General features: G+C 32.1%; 2 protein-coding genes across 2 annotated transcripts; one reads left to right on the top strand and one right to left on the bottom strand.

Moving 5' to 3' along the window:
* The first annotated feature begins 603 nt into the window (after positions 1–603).
* LOC120069758 (26S proteasome regulatory subunit 6A homolog) lies at positions 604–5,639 on the top strand. Its single transcript, XM_039021553.2, has 10 exons — positions 604–816; positions 1,096–1,212; positions 1,979–2,086; positions 2,439–2,630; positions 2,724–2,915; positions 3,162–3,280; positions 3,367–3,454; positions 3,650–3,769; positions 4,060–4,200; positions 5,261–5,639. Exons 1-10 carry the CDS (start codon positions 700–702, stop codon positions 5,336–5,338), a joined length of 1,272 nt encoding a protein of 423 aa, XP_038877481.1. The 5' UTR covers positions 604–699; the 3' UTR covers positions 5,339–5,639.
* Positions 5,640–7,023: 1,384 nt separating this feature from the next.
* LOC150035703 (GDSL esterase/lipase At5g03980-like) lies at positions 7,024–8,541 on the bottom strand. The gene is made up of 5 exons (XM_090314444.1): positions 8,281–8,541; positions 7,952–8,164; positions 7,694–7,842; positions 7,324–7,597; positions 7,024–7,241 (listed from the first exon to the last, which is right to left on the bottom strand). Exons 1-5 carry the CDS (start codon positions 8,531–8,533, stop codon positions 7,024–7,026), a joined length of 1,107 nt encoding a protein of 368 aa, XP_090170570.1. The 5' UTR covers positions 8,534–8,541.
* Between the last annotated feature and the right edge of the window lie 5,804 nt (positions 8,542–14,345).

Here is a 14,345-nt window from a genome sequence, read left to right as displayed (position 1 = left end):
TTTATTGATTGATTTATGTTAATTAAAAACTCTAAATATTATAATTTAATACTAACATTGACTTTTTAGTCGAGAGTCTAATATTTTTAATCATTTAAACTATGCGTGGGTAATAGAATCATGAGTTGAACTTGATTGAATCTACTATTTTCGTAAATAATATATAATTTTTTTACTGGAATAATATGTCAATTAGGGATCTGAAAATATCTAGTTTAAGAAGGTATTTAAGAAAAGTATATAAAAATATTAGGATTATTTGATTTAAGGGGAATAATATTAAAGATCGTTTCATCATTTCCATTTCACAATTTCCATACAACACCACGTGTCTCACATACCATATGTTTTACATTGTCAACTTATATTGTCACATGCCACACATAGATGTATGTGTGTATATAATGCAGTGCCTAAAAAACAGTTTTTGAAAAAAAAAAGAAGAAAAAGAAAAATTTGCTCTCGTCTTCCTCTGTCAAAAGCCCACACTCATTAAAGTAGGCCGAATACATTTTTCAGCCTAATTATGAAAAACCCATAGGCCCATTAAGTTCTCGGCCCAATTAACTTTCTTCCAATTTTCTTCGGCAACAAGTTTAAAATCTTCCGTTTTTCATCCTGTTTGTTTTCCCTTCTTCCTCTCTCCATCTCAACTGGTCTCGTTTTGCTTCGTTCTATTTCTGCAATTCAAGTCCATCAATGTCGACGGCTATGGTTGAAGATTCCAATTTCGAAGATGATCAGCTTGCTTCCATGACCACCGACGACATTGTTAGGGCTTCTCGTCTTCTCGACAATGAGATCCGAATTCTCAAGGTCTCAAATTCTTCTTTCACTCTCTCAATCACTTGTCTAATCCAATTATTTCCGTCTGTGTATTGCATATGATATCACCATCTTGCGTACTTTTAGAGTTATTTTTGACTCGTTTTGTTCCATTTGTTTCAGATACTGAATAACTAACTCTATTTATGTCTCTAACTGATTTTGTTTGTATGATTTTTTTTTTTTAAAATCTTTGGCGCCGTTATTTTAGTCAAAATTCCAAGAACTAGTTGAGATTTCTGATTTTTCTGACTGGTAATTGGGGTGTAGGAAGAGGTGCAAAGAACAAATCTGGAGTTGGAATCAATCAAAGAAAAGATAAAGGAGAATCAGGAGAAGATTAAACTCAATAAGCAGCTGCCTTACTTGGTCGGCAACATTGTCGAGGTATGCTTTTTGACTTGTTATGCTCTCAAACTAATTCTTTCTCTCAAAATTACTTGTATATGCATTTCGCTTCTTTCTTGCAGCAAACCCAGGTTTGCCTTTATATGTCAGGGCCGGGATAGTTAGATTTTGTATATGAAGTGAAATCGATAATGTCTTTGCGTCTTGCAAAGCCTAGCGAACTGGAGATGTTTAGATGTTAATAGAAAATACATAAACTTCTTATTTATTATTCTTAATTCTAACTTGTATGCGACTCTAATTGGAATTCTGCATCAACCCAAGGAAATGCGTGGAGAAGGTTCACATTATTTAATCTTGAAGTGGATTTGGGGAAGTATGCTAGTGGATATAAAGAAATAAAGGGCTCTATGTTATTTCGTAGGTGATCCAATGGTCTTAATATTTATTTATGGTTTCTTTTTTTAGTTTTTTTGAGGTTCAATTTCTGAGCCAGAAACCTCAAGTAACTTGGGATTTTTATTACATAGATTCTGTGGTGAAAGGTAAGTTTCTAGTTTATAAGGTTTAGAGATTTTTATGCAGTCATTTTTCTTAAGATATTGCTACATTCTTAATGGTGTGTTAATCATCATGGATGAGTTATAGTGATTTTTTATTCTACATTCTCTTGGAACCACGGTCGATGTGTTACATTTAATGCTTGTAAGGCTGATTTCATCTCCTTTTAAGTGGCCAAGTTGTTTTTTGTTGAGAATTTGACTACATTAGCTGAACTCTGTTCTTTCCACCCGATTGATTTCAGATTTTGGAAATGAACCCAGAAGATGAAGCAGAAGAAGATGGTGCAAATATTGATCTCGACTCACAAAGGAAAGGAAAATGTGTTGTACTGAAGACATCCACTCGCCAGGTTTGCCATATTCTTTTATTTGTTCATAGTATGTCCCTTTCTTTCTCATTGTCAGTGCTGGGATGTCAGTAAAATTTCTGCTACAATTTAAATGGCATCAACATAATTGGTGTAATATTTTGCAATTTAAAAGTAAGATCATTTCTAACTGATTGCGTTCACTGACTTAAACTGTAATGCTGAATCATTTAATATGTTCATTGCATAAATTAGGCAAGGTGGATATCCTTACCAATATTTCTTTAGTTTGATAGTCTAGAACTGTGATGTGTGTGATTGAAAAGTCACGGTTCTTTTGTTATCTAGAAATTGGCAAGAACTGTATTAAACAATAGTTTTCTCTTGGCGGCAGACTATCTTTTTACCTGTTGTTGGGCTTGTGGATCCTGATAAGTTAAAGCCAGGTGACTTGGTCGGCGTAAACAAGGATAGTTACCTAATTTTGGATACTCTGCCATCTGAGTATGATTCTCGAGTGAAGGCTATGGAGGTTGATGAGAAACCTACAGAAGACTATAATGACATTGGAGGGCTGGAAAAGCAGGCACTTTCAGATACTTGATATTTTTCATTAGTTCATTAGTTTGGAGGTCATATTGGATGGCATTTTTAATTTATTTTTATATTAATGGTGCAGATCCAAGAACTAGTGGAGGCCATTGTCTTACCCATGACTCATAAAGAGCGGTTTCAGAAACTAGGAATTCGTCCGCCTAAAGGTGTGCTTTTGTATGGACCTCCTGGCACTGGTAAAACTTTGATGGCACGTGCATGTGCAGCACAAACAAATGCTACCTTCTTGAAGTTGGCTGGCCCACAACTTGTCCAGGTACAGATTTTCTTGGGAAAAATAATTTATGTGATTAAGGAATCTTGGAAAATTAGCTTCCTTCTTTTTTGGCTGTTAGGATACTTTTCTTTGCATCATACTGTGTTAATGAAGCTAAAGGGTTATTTTTGATCTCCCTGATTTTGTTGAATTGGCTTCATGTGGTTTTTGTACCCATTTATCTCTCTTTCCTTTTACTAGATGTGTCTATTACTCCATTAGCAATGCAACTTGAAATTGTTGCAGATGTTCATTGGTGATGGAGCCAAACTTGTTCGAGATGCTTTTCAGCTTGCAAAAGAAAAATCCCCATGCATCATTTTTATTGATGAAATTGATGCTATTGGAACAAAGCGATTTGATAGGTTTGTCAATGTTTTTCCCTCTATAATATTTTCATAAAGTTTTCATAATATGTATTTATTATTATTATTATTATTTTTGACTGCAGTGAAGTAAGTGGAGACAGGGAGGTGCAGCGAACCATGTTGGAGTTACTCAATCAACTGGATGGGTTTAGTAGCGATGAACGTATCAAGGTTTTCTTTTGTTCCTTTCTCGAATAATTTTGATGTCATTTGTGTGTCATTGTTTCACCTCAAGGTAGGGTGGGAGCTTATGTTTATTTGACTAACATTTGACTTCTACTTGAAAATATCTTTGCTTTTGGGGCCATGTAGCATTTCACGATTTTTCATTTTCATTTTATTAAATTAGAATTCTTATTATTTCAGGTTATAGCTGCAACAAATCGTGCTGATATTCTTGATCCAGCACTCATGCGTTCTGGTAGATTAGATCGGAAGATCGAGTTTCCTCATCCAACTGAAGAAGCGAGAGCTCGCATCATGCAGGTTCTTATGTTCTTATCCCAAAAAAAATATTAATTCTTATGTTTTGGTGTTGCCTTTTTCCCCCAAAATTTTGATGGGGAGGCAAAATTTTGCCATATATATACTTCTCAATTTTCTGATAATTTCGGGGACTGATGAGAGAGAACTTCAGAATTGTAACCTCTGTGTGTGTGTGTGTGTATATATGTCGATCTAAGATGGGCTAAGAGGCACTTCTTTGCTTTGCCCATGATTTTCCATGTAATATTTTTTTTTCCACATTTTATAATTGTTGTAAAATACAATTGTAGATCCACTCAAGGAAGATGAATGTCCACCCAGATGTCAATTTTGAAGAACTAGCTCGGTCGACTGACGACTTCAATGGTGCACAACTAAAAGCAGTTTGTGTTGAGGCCGGCATGCTGGCTCTTCGCCGTGATGCAACTGAGGTGCTCGCTATCTCTCATTTCTCGCACACACATTTTAATCAACATATAAATGTTCTGTCTCTCATGCATCTAGCCCTCTTCCTTCTATATGCTGTTCATAATGAGAGGTTAAAGGTTCTGGACTGAAAGCCTCCTGGTAGAGAGAACTTCAATGGAAAACCCTTGATGTCTCTTAGTTGAAACAGGCATCAAGGTTAGGATACATGAAGTCTTCCTAAATCAGTAATCAAAAGGACAAAAAAAATGCTAGATTACGGGTTTAATCCCTGCCATTTCAGAATTGTGTAGGGTTGAACTTTAAAAAGTGTCTAATAGGTTACTAAATTTCCAAATTTGTATATAATAAGTCTGATGTTTAAAAATGGTAATGATCCTTGAGTTTTCAATTTTGTGTCAAATATCTTTGACCTATGTGACTTTTTAGATTTTTTACAACTTAGAAAATTGAATTTTGTCTTCTATTGGAGGATATTTCAATTTTGTGTTGAATACATTTGTGATTTTTAAAACCTATTATATTAGATACTTTGAACTTTAGGAATCTATTAGACATAAACATAAATATTTACGCTCCATTTGGTAATTATTTGGTTTTTAATTTTTAAAAAATAAGCTTATAAACATCACTTTTATATCTAAATTTATTGCTTTGATATCCAATTTCTAAGAGTAGTTTTCTAAATCTTATTTTTGTTTTTGGAATTTGGCTTAGCAACCTTTTTACTTAAGAAAGATGAAAACCTGGTAAGAAATCAAGAGGGAATAATAGGCGTAATTTTCAAAAACAAACAACAAAAAACAAATGGTTACGAAATGGAACTTTAAAGACTGAACTTGTAATTTAACAAAGAATGATAAAATACAATGAAGGTTTATGTTATATATGTGGTTAAATGAATTTCTTTGCTGGGCTAAGATTTAAGAAAATAAATTGGTGTAAAATAAAAAAGAAAAGAAGAGAGAATAAACTGGTGTGCATTTAGATGTTCAACCATGGAGCTCCTAGGTAATTGAAAAAATGACTTATTTGATTTTTATTTTCTTTTGGTGGAATAATTAGGTGAACCATGAGGACTTCAATGAAGGTATCATCCAGGTTCAAGCCAAGAAGAAAGCAAGCCTGAATTATTATGCTTAGATCTACCGACGAAGACCGACAGCCATGAAGCTGGAAAATCGAGAGGTTAAGTGAGAAGATCATCGACAAGGACCCGAGAGTAGATGCTCAACTTTTGTGCAGTTCGTGTTTTATGTTTTGGATGTATGATAGATGGCCAGGCAAGGGGTCATGATGCTCCTCTAAAGGTTGTTATTCCTAAAATGGGCAATTCTTGGGTTTTCATTAGCATTAGTTTGTTGTCTGTTGTGAAAACTGAAAAGCATTTGAATCTTGCACCACATGGATATAATTCATTGATTGTTCTTTGTGTTGTAAGAAAGCTTCTAAGTTTACATCACGAGGGAGTTCTAGTGGAAGTGCCAATTCTAAACCTCATATCTGCCTCCAAAACTTTCTCATGGCAAGATCTTGTTTGAGATTTTTTGTCACACCCCGTCTCAAGTCCGCCCTCCTGAGTTCGAGAAGAGGTGTGAGAGATCGCAGATACCACCCTTTTGTGATGCCTACGGTCCAACCGAATCTTTTTACTACACTCAGTAAAATAATATAAGTCAAGGAGATAACAATAACTGATTAAGTAGATCCATTTTATTGCAATAATGTAATGTCTATACAACTCCAAGACTTAACTATAAAGTTTACAACCACTCTTAAAACCCTCTGGAAGTGTAACGGTGGCTTGTGGCAGACCTTGACCTTAGTAGCATCCTGGAATTCCTTATCTTGGGGGGAGGGGGAGAGAAAAAACATGGAAACGTGAGCTACAAAGCTCAGTGAGTGGCGGTTTTATACAAACATAGGTTTGGTTTTAGAAATTCATTTTCGGGAATACAATTTCACAATCTCCTCCTCTTGGACAATTCTGGCATGATCATGTATCTTCCTCGAGTATTCTCTGTGAATAACCTGCAATGACCAAACTTGGACACAATCCTATAGTGTCAAAAATTATTTATTTATTTTGGTTTTCTATAAACTTAGGCTTAATTAGATTTCAATAATATCCCAAAAAAGTAGAGAAAAAAAAAAAGACAGTAATATTTTTTAGTACTAAATTTCAAATAAAAATCAAAATTACTAAGGCCCTATTTGGTAACCAATTTCAATTTTTGATTTTTTTTTAAAAAAATTAAACCTATTTTCTCTCATTTTCGTAGAATGGTTTGCAACTTTTTTAAGTACAATAGTTGGATTCTTAGCAAAAAAAAATTAAAAAAAAAAAAAAATTATTTAAAACAATTTTTTAGTCTTCAAAATTTGGCTTGGTTTCTAAAAAGATGACTAGATAGTAGATAACAAGTCAACAAATTTAAAGGTAGAAGAGATGTTTGTAGGCTTAATTTCCAAAAACTAAAAATAAAAAAACCAAATTGTTACCAAACAGGGCCTAAAAGTACTAAAAGTACTGTTTGATAATTATATACTACTTACCAATTATATAACTTAATTACAACTATTATTCTAACTTTGAGAAACTTTAATCTTTCATTTAATTACCATAATTAATCTTCCATATGCATTGTCATGTTATAAATTGGTCGAATTGAGCAATTGCGAGGGCATTGGTTGAGTTTCGTATATATTGGGTTAAAAAAGAAAATTAATATAAGATATAGCATTTTAATTATAGGAAGCTAAAAAGAATATGAATGCTTTATTAATAAAATTTCATAATAAAGTAAAAAACCACCATAAAAAAATATTTAAACAATACAATGCAATTTTGGAAAAATGTCATGGATGAGCCAATGTGCCATGAACTTGTAAGTCTTTTGTGTCAAATGGACTCCATCCCAACTAATATGTTCATTAGGATTTGGGCAAACTTGTACTCCAGGTAGACCACACATTTGCATGAGGTTAAAGTTGTAATCTCCTCCAATCCCACAACATGATTTTTGCAAAGAACCTTCATCAAATCCTAGAAGCATTAAAAATTTGAGAAATGTTTTAATCTTTTGTATGTTAAGAAGATGATATAAGAGTAAGGAGAAAAAAATTACCTAGAACAAAAGCATGACGAATAATCCATAAAAATGCATTGTAATAGTCACCATATACGATAATAGTATGTGGATTCTCTTTTTTTAGTACTTCAATAGTTTGCTTGATTTGATCATTATGATAGCTTGCCAAACTATTCAAATCCTTTAAACAATGGAGTTCATCGTAAGCAGATGTGTCATTGGTTTGGAATCCAGTGAGATAGACGGGGAAGCATCCAATTGGAAAGTTTCCAGGAACAATAACTCGAGTAGCACCATAGCTTATAACTTTCTACAAATATTACAAACAAAAGAAACGTAAGTAAATAAACTTCTCATTCATATGAGTAACCAAAAAAAATATGATCTATTCTAGACAAAAATTTACCTCAACAGCAGTCTTTATGGTTTGAACAACATTTGGCACCATGTCTTTTGCCTCTTGTATAGTTTTGCCTTGAAATAGTGCGTAGTTATAGTCATTGCCACCGATCTCACCCACCAAGAACAATGCACTCCTTAATTTCTCATTGCAATCTACACAACATATAAATATGAAATTGTCAATATCAAAATGTAAAATGTAGAAAATACTAAAAAACAATGAGTGTATGTATAAAACTAAAGTACAAGGGTAATTAATTACCTCTTTGATTGTGACAAACAGAGTTGAAATGAGAGAACATCCAATCAAGTTGATGATCGAGAGAAGAGTTAGTCACTGGAGATAAATTTTTCTTCATAGAAAGATAATCAGAAGGCAAAGCTGTAGAACCGGCCACTGCAAAGTTGACTCCATGATTCATCAAAGCATCTTTATTCAAATAAGGACTCACCAAAGGAAGTCCAGCATTTAAAGCTACAGATAGATTTGACCATTAGATATTGTTACTATTAGATGTGAATTATCTTGGAGTTATAGAATGAATTAGTGAATGAAAAATTAGAATGTATAAGGTTAAAAATAATTGTTACCAAAGAAATCAAGCATCAGTAGACCGTTGGAGCATCGACCGGTGGGATTGTTGAAGAATGATTGACCATAAGGAAGATGAGAAAATGGAGTGTTAGGATTTTCGCGAATGAGATTTCCAGTGTCGGAGATTGAATCACCAAGTTGGTATATAGCGTCGAACATGCAAGCTTTCAGTGGATGAGCTTTGGATGAACCAAAAACAAGAAGAAGAAGAAAGAAAAGAGAGAGGGAAATTTTGGTTGAAACCGCCATCAGTGAAAGCTTTGTGTGTGAGAAGTTAGGGAAGTGGTGAAGGGTGAAACAATTAGTGATTATTTATAGGTTCAGTTTTTCTTCCCAATGCTTTTGGGATTTTGATTTCAGATTTGTTTCCTAATCCTTCAAGGATGTGATGGAATTTCCAAATTTCCCTATATTTATTATTAAAAAGTTAAAAAGATAGTGTGTTTTTTTAAAAAATAAAATTTAAAGCTTATTCATAGATATTATTCTAAATTATAAAATACTAAAATGATTAATGCTTGAATTTATCTATATGAGTTTATAACTTTAGTTGTTAACAATATTTTTTAGAAGATTATCTTTTTATCATTTTTCGATCCGGTTTTATTTTAATAGATTATAAAATCTTTATTCCAATGTAATTAAATCTAATATTTTACTTTTGATCATTGATAAATTAATAGATCTACTCAATTTAGTCAAATTATATTTGTGTAGACATATTTGTTAAACAAAATAAACTAAACTTTTGTAGATATAAATACATTTGAATTTTCTTTTTATGTATTATCATTGAACATAGGAGATGGATAAAATAAAATACAAAACTCAATATCTTTTTAGATATATACCAAAAGAATAACAAATTTCAAAAGAAAAGCATTTACATTAAAGGAAAATTAAATATGAAACTAAAATTATCTTTTTAAGATAAGATAATGACGAAGCTAATGTTTATATTATTTCAAAGTTAATAAATTAGTTGTAATAAAATTATTGTTTTTCCAAACCCTAAAAAGAATTTGAAAATTCAAAACTTTAATTTTTGAAAACGGACTTAGAAGAAATTGGACTTATAAATAACTTTGTGGCCATTATTTTCTTATAATTTTTATCTATTCTTTTAAAAATTTGTGACATATCTATTATTTTTTTTAAATAAAATTTTGTAATAATTATATGTTAGTTATGATATATACATACATACATATATATATATATATATATATATATATATTTGATTTAGATTATTTGATTATCATATTAGTTTTAAATTTTTCCATGAGAAACCCTAATGTCTTATTTTCATTTGCAGATTTGGAATGGTATTTTTCTATTTTCAAACAAAAATATTACTTTTTTATAAAGATTAAAAACCCTAAAATATTACCATTTTCCTTAAGCATATGAGCTACATATAAATCGCTGTGTATTTACAATAAATTTGAAAAAAAAAAAAAGAAATTGCATTAAATAACTCAATTTGTAGAGGGGCATACATTTATTGCTTAACGTTGAGAATGATGCCGAATTAAAATATTAAAAAAAAATTAAGAACGGGAAGATTGAAAATGGGTGGGTTTAATATAGACATGAAACGAATGAGAAATTATATTTAATTAGTATATATATAGATAGATAGATACATCTTTATAATTTAAAAGCAATTGAATAAAAATATTTAAGCGACAAAAAGTATAATGACTAAATAAAAAATAAGTTGTTTTTTAACGTTTATTACTCAAATTATCTAATATATTCCTATAACCCTCAACTACAATAAAAAAATTTAAAAAAATTCAAATTTAAAATTAAAAAAAAAAACGAAACCAAACCAAACTATCATTTTAACTTTTATTCAAACGACTTGATGCACATTTTTCCTATTCGTACATAAAAAAATAAACCTTTTTATTGTGTTTTTGTTTTGAAACAATATCATCAATGTCATTTCAAAAAATATTTTTTTTTTTGATATTTTCCAAAAAAAGAATTTATGTATTAGGTATATAACACTAATTACACTTTCATTTGAAGAAATAACAAACCAAGAAATTCTCTTGAAATATAGCAAATTTCGTGATCCACACGTGGATTGGTTTTTCGTTAATCCTAAAATACCTTCACCAGCCTTTTTAATTCCAATGTAATTAATTCTACATCTTTCTTAATTACACTATGATTAATTTATCAAATTTATAATGGAGACGGTTTCCTTCGAGATTTCCACCGAAAACTAAGTGCCTCTTTCCATGCGGAAAATTTGACATAAATTTAGTGATTTAATTTGAAAATAAATGAAATTTGTATCTCAACAACCTTCTATCTTCAACAAATGTTTTAAATTTTTCTAAATCATTTATGACTTCTTATATTTATATTATACTTTCTCTTAATCCTAACTAAATCATCTGTTTTTAAAATAATTTTTATGATTATCTTATTTTGAATTTTCAAATATCATATTATATTAGATTTCCTAATTGACTTTTTATATTTATATTAGATTTTTTGTTAATCATAACTAAATCATACATTTTTAGATTGTTTTTATGTAATATTATCTTTATTATAATTTTTTTAAGCGTGAAATATTAGAAATCATCTTATTTTTATTAATTAGTCTTATTTATTGAACCATATTGTTTTTTGTTTTAAAGATTCTGTTGGGGAGAATAGCAAAACAGAAACTTCATCAAATTTATAGTAAATGCACTCTCATTCACTTGTTCCCACTTTTCTTTAACCCTAAAATGCCCTCACTTTTCTTTAACCCAAAAATGCCCTTTGTTGAATGAGAAATTTCGACGAATCACGAGTCGCCACATCATCATTGAAAACCCAAGCCTATTGGAAAAATTATAAGTTTGATTGAGCCTAGTAATTAAAGTCGCTCGGGCCTAACCCAATTCAAACCCATGGTGAAATTTGGGCTAAATTAAAGATTAAGCTCAAGCTCAGTATTTCGGCCCACCAACAAATGGGCCCAAGCCCAACTTTAGCCCAAACCCAATTTTGGACCAGTAAAGTAATTAGGCTCAAGCCCATGTAAGGGCCATGAGAAATCTCTATAAATAGAGGCATTATCTCTCCATTTGGGAGGGGGTGAGAAGAATTATAGGCAAAAGCTCTCTGAAGATCTGAATCTCTAGGAATCTGAATGAACATAACTCCTCCAAAGCTTTGAAGATCAGAAGTCACTAAAGCTCTGAAAACATATCAAAGCTCTAAAGATAAGAAGTCACTAAAGCTTTGAAGATCAGAAGAGATACTAAAGCTCTGAAGACCAGAAGATATATTAAAGCTCTGAAGATTTAAGCTCCCAAAATTCAAGACTCGGGCTCTCAAGTGCTGAAGACCGAAGCTTCTCAAGCTTCGAAGACTGAAGTTCTCAAATTTTGAAGAACTGAAGATCTGAACTATTTGAAACTTTGAATATTAGAAGATTTCAACAAAACACCGTATCTTCACAACCTACAAGCTGAAGATTCAATCTCCTCAAACCCAAAAGTCAAGCCCAAGCCCACCTGTGAACTCTATAAATAGGGAAGCTATCCTCATTTGGAGGGATCGGGAATTCTAAATTCCAAAGAGCCTAGAGAGAATTCTCCCAACAACTCGGAGGACTCCTAAAGCTTACCACACCTGAAGACTGAAGTCCTTCGGAGATAAAAGCATTCTTCCAAGACTTCAACTCCAAGATCATCACGCGTTTCGCTTCTTCAAATCAAGTGTACGCATTCAACTGAAAGAGAATCAGAGGATCAAGTACTAGAGATCGAACCACATCGCATCAAATCAACATCAACATCAACACCAACTCAAGTTCAACTCTACGAAAAAAGTTTCTTCGGAAGATCATCAAGCCCAAAGGCCGATCATCCAAGAAGATCAATAAGTCCAAAGGTCGATCATCAAAAAGGACCAATAAGCCTAAAGGCCGATCATCCAAGAAGATCAATAAACTCAAAGGCCAATCATCCAATCAACAAGCCCAAAGGTCGATCATTGAAGAAGTTCAACAAGCCTAGAGGCCAATCATCCAAGAAATCATCAAGCCCAAAGGCCGATCATCCAAGAAGATCATCAAGCCCAAAGGTCGATCAATCAATAAGCCCAAAGGCCGATCGTCCAAGAAGATCATCAAGCCCAAAGGTCGATCATCCAAGAAGATCAACAAGCCCAAAGGTTGATCATCAAGTCCAAAGGCCGATCATTCAAGAAGATCAACCAGCTTAAAGACTATAATTTATTTTGAAAGCATCAAAATATTATGTATTAGAAATTGTATTCACTTTCCACAAACTTAATACAAATACAAAGTTGAAGTTCCACGAAATAAATTTCTCTTGAAATCTCGTATGAACACCCTCATCTAATTTTCAGTTTCACTGTATATATTTACAATGCGAGTTATTTTTTTTTTAAAAAAAAGAAATCTTTATTCTAATGAAATTAAATCTAACCATTTACTTTTGATCATTGATAAATTAATAGATATACTTGATTTAGTCAAATTATATTTGTGTAGACATATTTGTTAAAAAAATAAATTAAGCTTTTGTAGTTATAAATAAATTTGAAATTTCATTTTATATATTATCATTTAACATAGGAGATGGATAAAATAAAATACAAAACTCAATATCTTTTTGGATATATAACAACAGAATATAAAATTAAAAAAATAAAAGCATTTACATTAAATAAAAATTAAATATGAAATTAAAATTATCTTTTTAATATAAGATAATGACGAACCTAATTTTTATATTATTTCAAAGTTAATAAATTAGTTTAAATAAAATTATTATTTTTCCAAAACCAAAGGAGGTGTTTGTTTCAAGGGTTGGGATTGGATGGGTTAGGCATCCTAAGTCCAACCCTTGTTTAGGGCATGGATTCAGGAAGTCAAGCTTCCTATATCCTTTTCTCATGAGTTTGAATAGTGTTTACTATTCAAACCCATGGCTTATCCCCTAATTTTTTTTTCTTTTCTTTTTTTGTTTCTAATTTAATCTATGAAATACGTCGGTCAACCTTTGGACATCGCCTTTGGTGGCCACACGGCCAACTTCGACCACCATTCTTCGATGATCGCTGCCAGCCAACTTCGGCTACCACCCTTGGCCGACCGTTGCGGGCTAACTCTGACGAACATCGCCGGCCAACTTCAACACCACCTCCGCTGACCAACTTCAGCCGCCACCTCCGACGACCGCCACCGGCGAACTTTGGTCGCCACATCCTGCGACCGTCATTGGCCAACTTTGGCCGCCACCTCGACGACTGCAATCAACCAACTTTGGCTGCCACCTTGGTGGACGTCATCGGCCAACCTTCAGTCGTCATTGGCTAACTTCAACCACCATTGATCAACCTCTAGCAACCCCCTTCCCACCCCCACACTTGCAAAATTCCTGCCACAAATTCCGTTGGTCACCTCCAGCGACCACCGCAACCAAACTTGAAAGACATTAATAAAAATGCTTTTAGTATATAAAAAACTAGATAAATTTTATATAAAAACACTTTTAAGAAAGAAGTGCAAGACATGTATATATTTTTTTTTATTTTAATAAGTTTTTATCAAAAGTGTTTAATTAAAAGTGAATTTTTGAAAGATTTTTTTTCTAAGTCATTCCAAACACACCAATAGAGTGCAATTGTATAGTTATATGCATATGTTTGAAAGCTCTAATTTAATTTAATAATATTTTAATTTTTTTTGTTGGTCAATTTAACTAGCTCGAAAACAATTTTCTAAACATAAAGATTTAAAATGTTTAAAAAAACTTAGCGACCAAATAAAAACTAAAATTTAAATTTACGACTTTTTAATCCTCAAATGTAATTTGATAAGAAAAAATAGTATAGTTATTCGATCATGTAATTTGGTGTTGTTAGCCATTTTTCATCCAATCCAGGAAAATAGTATTGAGAGACAGTCAAGCGCATCATTAGATATTTGAGAGGCACTTCCAGTTTGAAGCTCACATTTGGAGGTGAAAAGCCAATACTTTCTAGGTACACTGATTCAGATATGGCAAGAGATCTAGAC

The sequence above is a fragment of the Benincasa hispida genome, chromosome 6, assembly GCF_027475165.1.
Source record: "Benincasa hispida cultivar pf3 chromosome 6, pf3_genome.v1.1, whole genome shotgun sequence".
NCBI classification, from domain to species: domain Eukaryota; kingdom Viridiplantae; phylum Streptophyta; class Magnoliopsida; order Cucurbitales; family Cucurbitaceae; genus Benincasa; species Benincasa hispida.
Note: the sequence above shows the minus strand (reverse complement) of the source record. Positions and strands in the feature narration are given on the sequence as shown.

Excerpts from the sequence above, each read along its gene's own strand:
- LOC120069758 (XM_039021553.2), top strand. The coding sequence starts at position 700 with ATGTCGACGGCTATGGTTGAAGATTCCAATTTCGAAGATGATCAGCTT. Across the intron at positions 2,087-2,438 it reads TGAAGACATCCACTCGCCAG|ACTATCTTTTTACCTGTTGT; the intron begins GTTTGCCATATT and ends TCTTGGCGGCAG. Across the intron at positions 2,631-2,723 it reads TTGGAGGGCTGGAAAAGCAG|ATCCAAGAACTAGTGGAGGC; the intron begins GCACTTTCAGAT and ends TTAATGGTGCAG.
- LOC150035703 (XM_090314444.1), bottom strand. The coding sequence starts at position 8,533 with ATGGCGGTTTCAACCAAAATTTCCCTCTCTCTTTTCTTTCTTCTTCTT. Across the intron at positions 8,165-8,280 it reads ACTGATGCTTGATTTCTTTG|CTTTAAATGCTGGACTTCCT; the intron begins GTAACAATTATT and ends ATCTATCTGTAG. Across the intron at positions 7,242-7,323 it reads TCGTCATGCTTTTGTTCTAG|GATTTGATGAAGGTTCTTTG; the intron begins GTAATTTTTTTC and ends TAATGCTTCTAG.